Raw genomic sequence first — 14,439 nt, forward strand, 5'->3', positions numbered from 1 at the left:
CAATCATGGCCACAGAATGATGGAAAATGCCAGAAATAAGATGGAAAAAATCAAAACAAAACAAAAAAACCACAAAATAAGCTGAGATGCACTGAAAAAGCAACAAAATACAAATAGCACGCAAATAAAGCAACACTTATAGGTCAATTATGAACAGTGAGGCTAACAAAACCAAAACAAAAGATTATGGAGAATGTGACAAGATGTGAGAACTGTTTGATTACATATTAAAGCCATCAATGCGGACTGATGGCTCTAATCTGGATCATGTAACACTTTCCAGGATAGAATATTGGATATGGATTACATTTTGAAATACTGAACTTCAGAACCATGTCCCCCCACCCCCCACTTTTTTTTTTTTAATGGACATTAACCATTGTCTAAGGTTAGTAACAAACATAACAAAGGGGCTCAAATACTGCAGTCTTCCCACAGGCAAATGAAGCCAATTTGATCAGTCCTTCCAGAGAGAACATAAACCAGAATGACCAAATTGAGGATAAACTCTTCAGAATCAAAAGTAAATTATACCAAAATGTTTCTTCCACAGGAGAGTCTCCACGAATCTTACTAAGGTAGTTTGCCTAAAGAGGACTCTCTTCATTGTTTATGAATAGGTAGGAAGACAGCCGTAGAGTCATAGAATATCAGGGTTGAAAGGACTTCAGGAACTCATCTAGTCCAACCTGCTGTTCAAAGCAGGACCAATACCCAACTAAATCCCCAAATTGCCCCCTCAAGGATTGAACTCACAACCCTGGGTTTAGCAGGCCAATGCTCAAACCACTGAGCTATCACACTTTATGATAAAAACCACCATCTCCTGCTTTGTAATGGTTACGGACGTGGATCTGAGCCATAACAATGTTATGGATACTTGGATGTAACTGTTGTATTGATGCTGCGTATAACTGGTCAGCGAGGGGAAGTTCTTGTACACTGGGCTCTTAGAAGTTCCTGTAGGACTGTATGGATCTGACTTAACAGAGGGGCTGTATGGATCTAACTTAACAGAGGGGCTGTGGAAAGAGCAAACAGGAAAGTAACACAACAGACCTAAAAATAAGGACAGCCCAGCACACACTTGTAAGACACTGGCATGTTGCAGGCTCTAAGCTGAAGTGGCACAGCTGTTCTGTCAGGCAGGGAGACTAAACACTAAACACAGCCTTTGGAGGAAATGAAGGGGGTGAGTTGCCAGGGGCTGTCCAGGAAGAGGTCACTAAGCTGGGGAGACAAGGTGACAGAGCAAAGCTCCAAGGAAGAGGCTCAGGGAAGTTAGTTTTACCATCATCCACACAGGGATCCTGGTAGAACAGCTGGTAAACTAGGCCCAGTCTGAGAGTGAGAGACTCATGTGATTCCACCCAGAGACAGGTGTTGCCAGAGGGTTGAGGCCAGGGTGCACTTGACTGAACCAGGAGGGAGCAGAGATGCAGTTTGCCCAGTAACTGACATAGTAATGATATGAAGATCCTGAACACCACAGAAGTACTTGCCGTTTTGATTGGAATAGGCCAGATTTCTGTGCAAGACAAGTCTCCCTTTACAATTTGCAAGGATAAATTGGATCGTGCATGTATGATGCTGAAGGCAGTGGTTCCAAGTTGCTCAGAACTAGCTACAGGGAGAGAGATTCTGTAGACAGTTTTTGACTTGCTAGCCTCCACGAATAAGTTGTGTCTTGCAGAGCTGACTAGTTGGTTTAATAGCTGTGGAGATTACTGACTTCAGACACGAGCCCCAGCCATGCAATTATTCAGCCAGCAGCAATTTAAAAACCATCCTCGGAGTTTTAAACTACTGTCTTGCTTTCTCATGTATTTATGTGGCCCCTATGATGTTTTGTTTTAAAGGTGGGTTATTTTATAAAGCTATTGCAATACATTTTTTTTCAAAAGTCTACATACAAACAGAAAATGGGAATTAACCTGTAAAACAATCAAGCAACATTAAGAATAGACTTCAGTTCAAAAACTAAGGATGGATCGTTAAGATTTCTTTGCGATTTTCGAAAATTAGTGAGATCACTTGGACAATCGGGAAAGATGAAAAAGGAGGGGTAAGAGAACAGAGGATGAACCTTCAACCCATAAAATCCAAGGAAACTTGGCATTAAAGTTAGACACCATTATTTAAAGGCAGTTTTTGTTTGTGGTTTCATCAGTAATAAAAGACCCCACCAAAGAAATACTGCCAAACCATTTCCTTAGTGCTGATAACATCCAATATTCTACCCTTAAAAAGGCCCTGCAGTGTTGTTAACAACATAAATTATGTTTCTACTCAATAGGATCCCACTGGAAAAGAATCAGGTATGAAATGACACCTCGAGTCTCTAGGTAAACTCATTAATGCTCTTCGAATGTCTGTCCAACAAGGTTCATACTACTTGTTGCTAGACTACAGCCTTGTACAAGCTTAGCTAACTCTATTCCTTTCTGGATATTTAATACAACTGACATCAACACTTGCTTAGCTGCTATTCATTTCTTCCCTTGCTTGGTGATCAAAAATTCTTCGTATGATATATTATGATAGCAGCAGAGCTCTAAGGCATGTGATGACACCTATTTCAGAGGAATCCTTCAATCTTGTCTTTTTAAAGCTGCAGTGACCCTCACGCAGCTAAAGTGTATCCTAATGTTAAACAATTTAATTGGCTACTTGATTGTCTGCAACTTGTAACTGTGTGTGTTTACTGCATATACGGCAGCGGAGGTTTTAACTCATGTATGTTCAGTAACACAGCCTGTTGTGCCGGAGCCGTTGTAAATAAGATGCAACATCTTATGGGTCGGGCAAGCCCAGGCAGTTGAAGCCATCATAGGTACAGGGAATTAGCCTTTTCAGAACATTGTAGGAAGCACTTTACAGAATCCCTGGAAAAGTGACAGTGAAATGACAGACAATGAGCTTGACATTGTCTTCAGAAGGAAGTGACTCAACTGGCCCTGTGTGTACTGAGGATGGGGAGAGGGATCCTGCTGCTAAGGGAAATAAAGATCTCCAAAAACTCTGGCTGAGGGAGTTCATCTGGGCATGTCTGAAGCTGTTTTCACCAAAAGTTAATTTTCCTAGCTCTCCCCTTCCCCTGCCAGCTTCGTGTCTTTTAGCACGCGCCGCAGAGAGCAGTTTGTTTTAGCTTTAGGTGAACTCTGGTTTGATTTTTTAACCCAAACAATTTGGCTACTGACCTGCTGGCAACAGTAGTGGTTTTGAATTGTAAAGTAGAGCGGGTGGCTTATGCCATGTAAGATTTTGACTTACGTAACAGGCACCCCACTGGCATGCTGCTAGGTAGCGTGTAGATAACTCAGACAAACCAACATCTTCATTACACTTTGGCAGCTGTTCAAATCTAGGAGAGACACACTGGAACTACGTTCACTAAAGTATTGTTGCCCTAACTATAGTCAGAGCCGGTGCTAGGTGTAAGCAGACTAAGCAAATGCTTAGGACCCCAAGCAGCTCAAGTATGTGTTGCATGGGTGGCCCCCCAAATTATTCCTGCCTGGTGCCCCCAACGGGCTAGCACCATAAGCAGGAGAAAATAGTGCAAAGTTCTCTAGAACACTGTGCACAGAGTCCTAGAGTGAAATTCTTATGCATGTGGGGATGGTGCTGGAGGATGGCACAAAGAGAGTCGGGGAGAAAGAGGGGGGAAGGAACGAAACCTAAATTAAGGCTGCCACAGTTTGGAAAAAAGGCAACCCCAAGTGCCAGTTCATGAAAAGTTTAAATGATGCTCTGGCACCTTTTAAAAACCTCCCTTTTAACATCCTAACATTACACAGACACAGTTGAGAGGTGTGTCAATATCATCCCTCTTTTCCATATCTCAGCAGTACAAAACGTTTCCAAAGAATTTCAACACAGAGCAGTTCAGGACTAGGATGCTAGTTATTCCATTTACACTGTAAATACTACAAAGTGGGATTAATAAATATGGTTAAGAACGACAGCTGGTTGAGAGAAACTGAGTTAATCATTAGTCCTGTTTTATTGTAGGGATATAATACGAACAAGGGTGAGCACCTTGTGAGGGCAGAAACTGGCACCTTGTTCATACTAGGGCAGCCAGATCCCCCCCCAAACCTGTGTGCCTCCATGAATGCTGCAGTATCCTTTTTTCCAGGCTGAATAACCACAAGCCAATAAGCAGATATTGTGTTTGGGTTTTTAATAAGGCAGTGGCCTGAGTGGACTGAACAGCAGGGGCACCAATTTCATGCTTCCCTGCACTTGTAAACAGTGGAAGAGCAAACATGGGGAACTAACTCAATCACAGGATTATTCATAATGGATGAGCCTCAAACAAAATGGAATAGATCATCAGTGGCTGCTACAGCTCCACAGAGCAGCCAGCGTCACAGGGAACTGCTACCAAAGGCATCAGTGGAGAAGCAGGTTCCATTCCTTTTATGGCTCTTTCAAGCTTATATTAGTAATTGTGGGTCTGACAAACACTGGGAACCAGAGTTCCATTTCAAAGTTAGGTGCCCACAACCAGGCACATAGAGTGCCCCTGACACACGCACAGAGAACCCAGCATGCACTCAGGCATTTGCAAATGAATGTGACCAAGTCAGGCAACTTACTGGCTATGTAAATACCCTAATATCCGATTGCTGTGTTTCCACTGGGCACTGGCATGCATGTTTTAGGCAATGTGCAGTTTCACACACCTCACTTAAAAACCTGGGCTTATGTTATATTCTTCCATTTAGCATCCATCAATTTCATTTAATTGATGTGTTTTGATGCCCTACACCCTTTACTTTCCAGACCTTAATTTTTCTCCCAATATGTCCCCTTTACGCTGGGATCTTCAGAGGCCCCTCTAGGAGTTCGGTGCCCCACTGAATTTCACTAGGAATTGGATACCCAGCCCCTGTAAGCTCTTTTGATAGTCCCAGCTCTAAAGCTTAATAGTAAAAAGCCTCAGCTTGCTTCCAAAAAAAATCCCCCTTCTTCCCACTCGCCCCCCTGAAAAAAAAATCTAAGCCAAACACATACCTGCAAACCTGTAATAAGTCTCATGTCAGGAATTTGACCACTCCTCCTAAAGATGTGTGTGTTTGTATCTGAAAGAAGGTCACAACAGTATTGCAACCTCAAACATTAAAAAATGAGTCAGTCCCTCTCCTCCCACCCGGAATCAAGACTGACTTAAAAATGAGTTATTTTAAAACAGTTGTTGGGTTCTCTTTATTTCCCTCTGGTTTCTGAGCCTTTAAGGTGCACTCAGGTCACACTTTCAAACTTTTCATCATAAGCATCAGAGCACAGAACTATTATTTAAATGAATGCTGAGATTCTCAACTGCTCAGCTGTCTCCAAGACGTGATGCTTAAAGTAAAACACCAGTATTACCAGACTCACAATAAAACTGCCAGAGTTGGAAACACTGCACCAGGTCCTCCCAATAAAGTCCAATCCTGAAAGCCTTAATGCAGGAAATATTCCTTAATGGGACATTTGCCAGTACCAATGGAACATATCAATCCAGCTAGCATACTGAGGCTCTCTTGTTTTAGAACAAGCAGAAAAAGAGAAGGACACAGAGAAGTACCCTTCTCCTATGCTACTCAACCCAATTAGGTTTGATTCTGCAAACTCCATGGTGAGCTCAGCACATGAAGTTAAGTGCCACAGGAGTGGGCTGCTATTAAAGGAGCTCAAAAAGGAGCCTAGAAGATGACCCATCCCTGAATTAAATACACGCAGCTTGTGTTTATGCTTGAAAAGTGGATACTGCATATATAAATCGAGACAGTAAAAGGAACTAACAGGATCCCCAGCCCTGTTTTGAAGGTGAATATGGACAGTAGAAACTGTTACACCTGGGGCCAACAAGAGACTTATGGGGCTGCAGGTCTCTGGGCAATATAAAAATGAATTTTGGGAGACCTACCCCATGAATATTAATCTTTCCCCATCCCCTAGACAATTATACAGGTGGTGAATAAAATCCCTGTACTGTCTGATTTGGGGTAGTTCAGCAGGTTGTGGGAGAGGTAAACACAGGATGGTTATTCTACAGAAGGAACGGGAGTGGGCAACAGGGTTCATTTTAATTGGTGAAATCCTCACCATTCCTTGTGTAATTAGCCACTTGTCTATGGGCTCCATGTCTGAGCTCCCACCTTTACCTCTCCTCTGTGTTGAGAGCAGAAATGTCCATAAAGAAAGAAACCACAGCAACACCCGTGATAAGTTAATAATACAGCAGCGGTAAAATAGAAGCATATATTACACATAGGGTCCTTTCTGGTAATACCCACTTAAAAACACCACCCGCTTCTGTCACCCTTCTGTGCGATCTGTACATCAGGAACAGCAGTCCTGGCCTCTTGCCTTCCTTTGAGTAGGTTAGAGAACTAACCATTTCTAAGTGAGGCTGACGTTTCTATTTTTCTTAAAAGTCGTCAGGTTGTAGACAAGACGACTCAGAAATCTGTTGGACCTCACAAAAATCCCTAAGTTTAAGACATTCTGGGACTTCCCTTTTTGGAGGTTATAATTCACAGCAAACATTATTTCTCCTCCAATTTTTCTTGGTCTCCAGACAGACTGTCCAGGCTTAGTCTAGCAATGCCAACCTTATGAAGGACATGATGATAGTGGCCAGGGGAGAGCAAATAATCCAAGCTGGATGAAATGTTTTGGCAGTCTTCAAAATGCACATCTTTAAGGGCTTCACAGTTTAAGGGGACCAAAACCATAACATCTCATTTCAGGAGTTGGGCTGGAGAACATATCATGAGGTGGGAACACTCCGTCTTCTCAACTTCTCCACAGTGTGGATAACAAAGATTATCTCATGGGCACTGCCCTTCCCAGTTGCCATCCTGCAACATCTCAGTGGCAACTACAGCAATTCCCAACATGGAAAGGTAAAAGTAATATATTTTTAGCTGTCATCATATGATTTAGCAGCTGGAAACGAGGATAGTCAACTGGCTATGACCAGCCATCTCTCCATGGACCACCATTTGAGAACGACTGAACTACTTCAGTTTGATGAGAAGAATTTTAATGTAAGAAAACCTCATTAAAATGAGAAGAATGTGCTGTAATAGGCTTTTGCCCCTCCCTGGATGCCCTACAAGTGAAATATCCTTCAGTTAAGCCTTCTGTCCTAATTAAACCACACATTAGTTTATAGAGAACAAGAAGCTACCAACAACTTTACTCTTATTACACCAACAGGGGTTGATAACTTCTAGACATTATTAGTATTTTTATCACCTCTAAGTAGCAGTGCCCAACAGCCTTGCATCATTTTGTAAAATGTATTTTGTCTCCTAGCTATTCAGGGTTTACGTTTCCTCCCAGACAAGCAGTGCCCATGTTAACCAATCATAAAATGGGCTATTTTGACTACGTGGTACAGTCATTGAAATCTCTGAAAAGAGAGTGAAGATCTGAGCTGTTATGACATCCCACAGCCCAAAGTTCAATAGTCCAGGAGAGTGACTGCTTTCAAATACTTTGACCAGTCAGATTAGTTCAGACATGGTCCTTTGAACTGACAATGCTTCAGGCAGAGTAACAGCTACACTGGTGTGAGTGACAGGTGGCAGAAGTGCCTGAAGCAGGCATAAAATAAGAACAAGACTGCTAATCCCTTAGCCACTAGTGGAATAGAGCCCCCATTGCCAAGGGCTTGTGTCTCACGTCAGCACTCACCACTGGTAATTCCAAAGTTAGCCAGCAACAAAGAAGGAATTAAAGATTCTGTTCTCAATAGTCTAAGTGGCAGCTGGGCACACCTGGCCTGACTCACCCACAAACATTCATTCCCATTTCTCACTGGCTAAGAGTGAAAGTTCGCTGGGCTGGCCAGATGCCTCAGAATGTATTGCAACCTGCCAGCATGTGTGAGAGAATCGAGAAGGGATCAACATGGGATGAGGAGATGCAACTCAGCTGATGGAGAAGGATGTGTGCTGCGTTGGCTCTGCCACGCTCCCTAGTGGTCAATATAGAGCCAGGTTAGGAGGAGGCTCTGAACTCTTTCAGCCATCACTAGACTTAGGCCATGTCTACATCTAAAATTTTGCAGCGCTGGTTGTTACAGCTGTATTAGTACAGCTGTATAGGGCCAGCGCTGCAGAGTGGCCACACTTACAGCAACCAGCGCTGCAAGTGGTGTTAGATGTGGCCACACTGCAGCGCTGTTGGGCGGCTTCAAGGGGGGTTCCGGGAACGCGAGAGCAAACCGGGAAAGGAGACCAGCTTCGCCGCGGTTTGCTCTCGCGTTCCCGGAGCCACCCAGCAAACCGCAGGGAAGGAGACCTGCTTGCTCGGGGTTCCGGGAACGAGAGAGCAAACCGGGAAAGGAGACCAGCTTGATTACCAGAGGCTTCCTCCTTCCACGGAGGTCAAGAAAAGCGCTGGTAAGTGTCTACATTGGATTACCAGCGCTGGATCACCAGCGCTGGATCCTCTACACCCGAGACAAAACGGGAGTACGGCCAGCGCTGCAAACAGGGAGTTGCAGCGCTGGTGGTGCCCTGCAGATGTGTACACCTTCAAAGTTGCAGCGCTGTAACTCCCTCACCAGCGCTGCAACTTTCTGATGTAGACAAGCCCTTATACTGACAACTACAAGAGTACAAAGGTAAAAAGGGGTTAAGGGAATATCTGAGCATTTCACTTGCTCCTTACTCAGCTCACATCTCTAGATAGGGCTGGCCAAAGGAGTCCTCAGCATGATCTCTCGCTCTAAGTCACCACTATCTAGTTTGTTATGACTTCAGACAGATTGTGTTCCTTCTGAACAACTCTCTTAACTTTCACAGACAAGAATTAATCAGCGTTCATAGAAGGTTACCCACACTCAATTCTGCAGCAGCTCCTCCCTGAAAGCTAGACATCCAGGCAGACTGCAAGATTACAGAAGCATTCACCCACTATGCTGATTACACTAAGTTTCTCCTTAGGAATGGTTACAAAGCAAGTATGTGCTCTTTTGATATTTCTTTCAAAATGGCCCTCACTGGCATCCACACTAAATGCACTGGACAATGCTACCTTCCAAATCATTGGTGGGATACCAAATGAAAAGTTTAATTCAGAGACAGATGCAGCATTACATGTCACGCTCCCAGCTTTGTGCTGGAGTGCTTGTTTCAGAGGGCAGTAATTCAGAGCAATGACGTACCCCTCCTGTGTTCTGTTTTCGAACATCCAGAGCAGATGCCAGTCCTTTAACAGCCTGTGGATCCTCATATGTCACACTGAAACAAAGGAACAAACAGAACCAATGCAAATCCAGCTGTCATTGAATGCCAGGACAAATGCATTAGGCACTGATCTATTAGTCTGCCTTTTGTTTTATTTGAGACTAGCATGGAGCATATCATGTTTATGAGTGCAGTAGGTGCCTCTCGGTACAGATAAAAATACATTCTCTGACCCGAGGAGATTACAAATGGATTTCAGATATGACGCAACATGTGATGTGTAAGAGAGAGAGTAGGGAGTGAGGGGGAGGCAGGACAGGCATCAAATATGATTACCAAGTTACTCACTGAAGGCTAGGGCACAGCACAATGGAGCAAACAGGTTTTTTTTTTGGTGGGGGGGGGGTTGAGACAGAATGAGATTTAAATAGGCAAGTTTCTTACAGTCATCATGGTAAAAGTGAGCCTTCAGGTGGCTATGGAGGTCAGCTCAGAAAGGGCATTCCAAACGCACAGGACAGCACAGAAGAATGCCTGAAGGTGATTGGGAAGAAGCAGGCACATGGGGCTTGGAAGCTGTCATCAATGGTAGAGCAGGGAGGCACAAAATGCTGGGACTGGATAGAGAGCACTTAAGTTTCTATGAAGCCTTAAAAGATGGTGACAAGAACCTTGAACATGATGTGAAGGGGGAGCCAGTGGAGGGAAGGGGAGATATGACCTCATCAGACAATAGGTAGGGAAGAAGGTCCTACCAGTTATGGGGAGGTCATGATGGAGGTGGCCTCAGTAATCAATAAGTGGTATAAGGAAACAAAGATGCAGGAAAACCCACAAGCTCAGTTCACCAGATCCGCTGCCTGTTTACTGGATATTTTAAAAGATAAGCAAAGTTGCTATTGAAAAGGATCATAACCATAGTTATTAAGCTAAGGGAGCACTACCCAGCACTTCTCCTTCAAGCACAAGGGCTAGCAAATCGACTCTCTCAAGCAGATACCAACACCCACCTTTAAATTAGCCACTGGGTGGTGCTACGTGCCTGACTTGGTGAAACACCTCTCCCTGGCATGCCTGCTTCTAACAGCCTGAGGGCCTGTGATCCACAATCTCTGCCTTAACAATGAGTAGTCCTTGTAGCACTTCTCTGCTTTGTTTCTGCAGCAGAATAAGCTACAGCCAAGTGTTTAGGGAGTTGCTTCACTCTATTTTAACAGCATAAGAGCTAATGAAGGTACAATAATCCTCCCTTCTGAAATGATGGATTTCAGCGTGCTCTTTGTTCCATTACTTCCCATACAGTGGAGATGGAGTTGCAGGCTGAGAAGAGCAGTTTCACGTTTCATTTAGTACAACAGGCATAATGGAAACCATGTAAGGGATCTGGATTTAGATCCCACTATTATGTATTTACCCCAGGCTTAGCACCTCAGTGTGAATTCAGAAACCCTTAGTACTAATTTAGCAACTCTAAATTAAAATGTTCAACTGATCAAATATATTTCTACTACAGCTGGAGCAGCATGGACATCTGTATTTATGGCTGCTTAAGCCCTCCTGCTCTTAAGGACCTTTGAGTTGTAACTTCATAGCTGTGATTTTCCAGGCCTGGTCTCTGCCTGACGAGGATTATTTTTTTGAGAAAATAGGCACAAATATAATGCAGTGGGTAGTTACTAGCTGAGAAAGGTAATTTCTAAGGTGCCTGTCACTGCAGGATATTGGTGCTGTTCCTACTGTGATAGCTGGACTTGCTTCCAATCTCTGATACTACCTGTATCTCCTCGAATTTGAAACCAGGGAGAGCCCTAGAGAAGGGTTACATGGAACAAAAATACTTGACAGTTCTCTTAATGAGCCTCACTTGAGAGAGATCAAAAGCTCTCAGAAGAAGAACGTGGGTTCCTTTTCCATTAAAAATATTCATGCCTATTTAGCACCTGGAAAGGTGCCTGATCTGCAGCCCTGGAGGCTAAAGTCTTGTTTTCTACAGACTAGACAGAGTGTGGGAGCTTCATGATGCCCAGCCAACATACCTTGATCTGGAGCAGCAGGAACCAGCCCTAAGTGTGAGATAGTAATTCAGTTCTCAAGCGATAACCTATAGGTGAAACACTCTAAAGGCATGTCTACACTGCAATTAGACACTGCAGCTGGCCCGTGCCAGCTGATTTGGGCTTGCGGGGCTCAGGCTGCGGGACTATTTAATTGCAGTGCAGACGTTTCAGTTTGGCTGCAGCCTGAGCTCTGGGAACCTCCAATCTTGCAGGGCCCTAGAGCCTGGGGTCCAGGCTGACTGTGGATGTCTACACTGCAAATAAATAGCATCCCAGCCTGAGCCCAACGCAGGTGGCATGGGCCAGCAATGGGTTTTTAACTGCAGTATAGACTTACCCTAAGGCACTGTTAGTCTCCCAAAGTTGACTCTTATGCTCTGATACCTTCAGGTTATTTAGGGGAGGTTAATTCCCACACCATCACTGTGTAGAAAAATAATTTAAGTGACTTAATTCCTAAGTTTCTAGGTGACTTGAAAATTAGAGGTGAAACGAGATGGCACCTGAAATTACTGAACCAATCTACAGTGGACCTTAGCCTATAAAAGCAACATCTCCACCTACCCAAATAATCCGATGAAATCCAGCAGGAGAAAATTTAGATTAAGTAAAGTCAGAGGATGAAAATCCACATAATTTGAGCTATAAAATCACTTTGATCTGAAGAGGCCTCACATTTTTGTTCCCTAGAATAAAGAGCATTAAAACCAAATGCTAATTTACCTCTTCCGTTGGTCAGCCAAGGAACTGCCTCTTGTCTGCGCAAACATGTCAAAGTCATCTCGAGGGTTACAGTGTTGAAGGGAGCTGAGTGTTCCACTGACGCTGTCTGTGCCCAAGTCTACAAAACAAACAACAAAACAACAGAGTACAGAGCATAAGGGACCAATAGAATAGTGAATTGTGATCAAGTACCAGTCAGGAATACGTAGGATACACAGGAAATCATCATTTACAGTGAAAAGTAGATGAGTCATGATGTTGCACTGAGCACTGATGAAGTGTGTAGGAGACATCCTCTGGGCCCAGTCCACAAGAGGGTTGAAACTGTACTAGCCACAGTCCTGTTTATACATGGTAGCTGCTAGCAGAGTTTTTACTCTGAGTAGCATAGAGAGAGATTTCCCATCTCTCAAGAACCATGATATAGACTATACCACCTAAGTAGTACAAAAGCTGCTTTCTCTCCTCCCACCCCCCAGTTTTGTTATGTTTCTGAGAACCCAGGCAGGGAGAGAATGAGGAAAAACAAACACAGGAAAGTGAGGAGATGAAGAAAGTTAATGGAATGAGAGAAAATCATTTGCATTTTTCTGTATTATGAATTTGCACTGAGATTCAATTGGTTTCACATGATTCTGTCAGTGATAAGGGAGCAATCACAGCCACATAGCTAATTTAAAACAATTTTCATAGATTCATAGATGATAAAGCCAGAATGGACTCCTGTGACATCTAGTCTGACTTCCTGTGTAACACAGGGCAAAGGATTTTCCAGAATTAATTCCCTGTTTGAACTAGAGCCTCTCTCTTGGAAAAGCATCCAATCTCAATTTAAAAATTGCCAGTGATGGTGAAATCTGCCACAACTCTTATTAAGTTGTTCCAATGGTTAATTAGCCTGTTAAAAATGTGTGCATTATTTTCAGTGTGCATTTACCTACATCCTTCTTGAATCGTGGACAGCAGAACTGGACACAGTATTCCAGGAGCAGTTGCACCAGTGCCAAACAAAGCAGTAACATAACCCTCCTTACCCCTACTCGATATTCCGCTGTTTATAAATCCAAGGATCACATTAGCCCTTTTGGCTGCAGCATCATACATGTTCATCTGATTATCCACCGTGACCCCAAGTATTTTGAAGAGTCACTGCTTCCCAGAAGAGAGTGCCCCATCCCCCCCCATTCTTTGTTCCTAGATGTATGACTTTACATTTGGCCATATTAAAATGCATATTGTTTGCTTGCACCAAGTGATCCAAATCGCTCTGTATTCATGACCTGTCCTCTTAATTTAACACTCTCCCAACATTTGTGTCATCTGCAAACTTTATCAGTGACGATTTGGGGTGTGTCTGTTTTTAATCTTTTCACCGTGTTTATATTTTAATTGGTTTTAAACCCCAGTGTCCCTTGCATTAATACAGAAAACCAAGTTCCAAATGCTGGCATTTCTCTTTGTTGAAAAATGCTCACACTGAAATATTTACTGTTCAGTAAGGTTCAGTACTGTTTATTTAAGGTTCAGAAGAGGACAATCTTTTGCGCAAGGATTCCAGTCTTCTCAGCTATAGTTCTTAGCCCTATGCTTCTCTCCATTGTTAAATTGGCTGGGACTCCAATGCAGAGGTCAAATGGAATGACCAGATCAAGACCCCTCTCATTTAGTTTAAAACACAAGATTTTGTGCTTGGAGAGAACCATTCATCTGAGGATTTCTATTAAAGTTTGTAAAAGTGCTTCTAAGTCTCAAACCCATTTGGAGCAAGTAAATGAGTAATATCCTGGCTTTACAGGTAGGAAAATGGAAGCACAGAAGTTAAGTGAATAGCTCAAGGTTACAGAGTGAATCGGTGACAGACTAAAGCCCACATCCATTTCCTTTTCTAACCACTGGACAACGCTTTTTACCCCCAGCTCTTCTTAATGTCACCAGGCTGCTATCAGTAACTACTACCTCAAACAAAATCCAGGCACTTGTTAACCCAGTGACCCAAATGTAGGCCCACCACAGAGTGGATAGGGACTAGTCGTATGTAGCTTCTGTTCCATGCTGATCTGCCCTTTAAAAACTAGGTACTTACCAAGCCCTGCAAGTTGCGAGGAAAGTGAAGTTGGAGGTGCTGTGCTCCCTACCATTGGGCTCACAACAGCTGGGGAACCAGGGCCCAGATCTATTAAATTATCCTCCGTCACTTCACTCAGCACCTGTTGGGACAGTCAAGATGGTAGGTTATACTCCTGCCAAGCAATTATAACAGAGACAAAATAGAAGAAGAATGATGGATGCTTCCAAAAACAGCCCTCTGTGGAAAGCTGTTGCAAACGGGAGTATTTTAATTAGGCCTTTAGACTATGAATGTAACACAAGTAGACAGAAAAGAGATCTATCTTGCTGGGTCACTGCTCAAAAAGCAGTATGGGCTCAACATCTGGCTTGCTTTTATGGTATTATCCCAGCCA

The 14,439-nt window shown here is 43.4% G+C and overlaps 1 protein-coding gene across 4 annotated transcripts in view; it reads right to left on the reverse strand.

Annotated features, from left to right (window-relative positions):
* The window catches only part of TOM1L2 (target of myb1 like 2 membrane trafficking protein), a 67,863-nt gene that overhangs the window by 10,259 nt on the left and 43,165 nt on the right, over positions 1–14,439 (reverse strand). For 2 of the 4 annotated variants that reach the window (XM_030578830.1, XM_030578833.1), the window contains exons 10-13: positions 14,061–14,184; positions 11,978–12,095; positions 9,176–9,251; positions 6,100–6,165 (exon numbers count right to left, since the gene is read on the reverse strand). In XM_030578830.1, the coding sequence (XP_030434690.1) occupies positions 6,100–6,165; positions 9,176–9,251; positions 11,978–12,095; positions 14,061–14,184 (384 nt within the window). The remainder of the gene's footprint in view (positions 1–6,099; positions 6,166–9,175; positions 9,252–11,977; positions 12,096–14,060; positions 14,185–14,439) is intronic. The other 2 variants (XM_030578832.1, XM_030578831.1) reach the window with 1 other exon arrangement.

This window comes from Gopherus evgoodei, chromosome 10 (assembly GCF_007399415.2).
Source record: "Gopherus evgoodei ecotype Sinaloan lineage chromosome 10, rGopEvg1_v1.p, whole genome shotgun sequence".
NCBI classification, from domain to species: domain Eukaryota; kingdom Metazoa; phylum Chordata; order Testudines; family Testudinidae; genus Gopherus; species Gopherus evgoodei.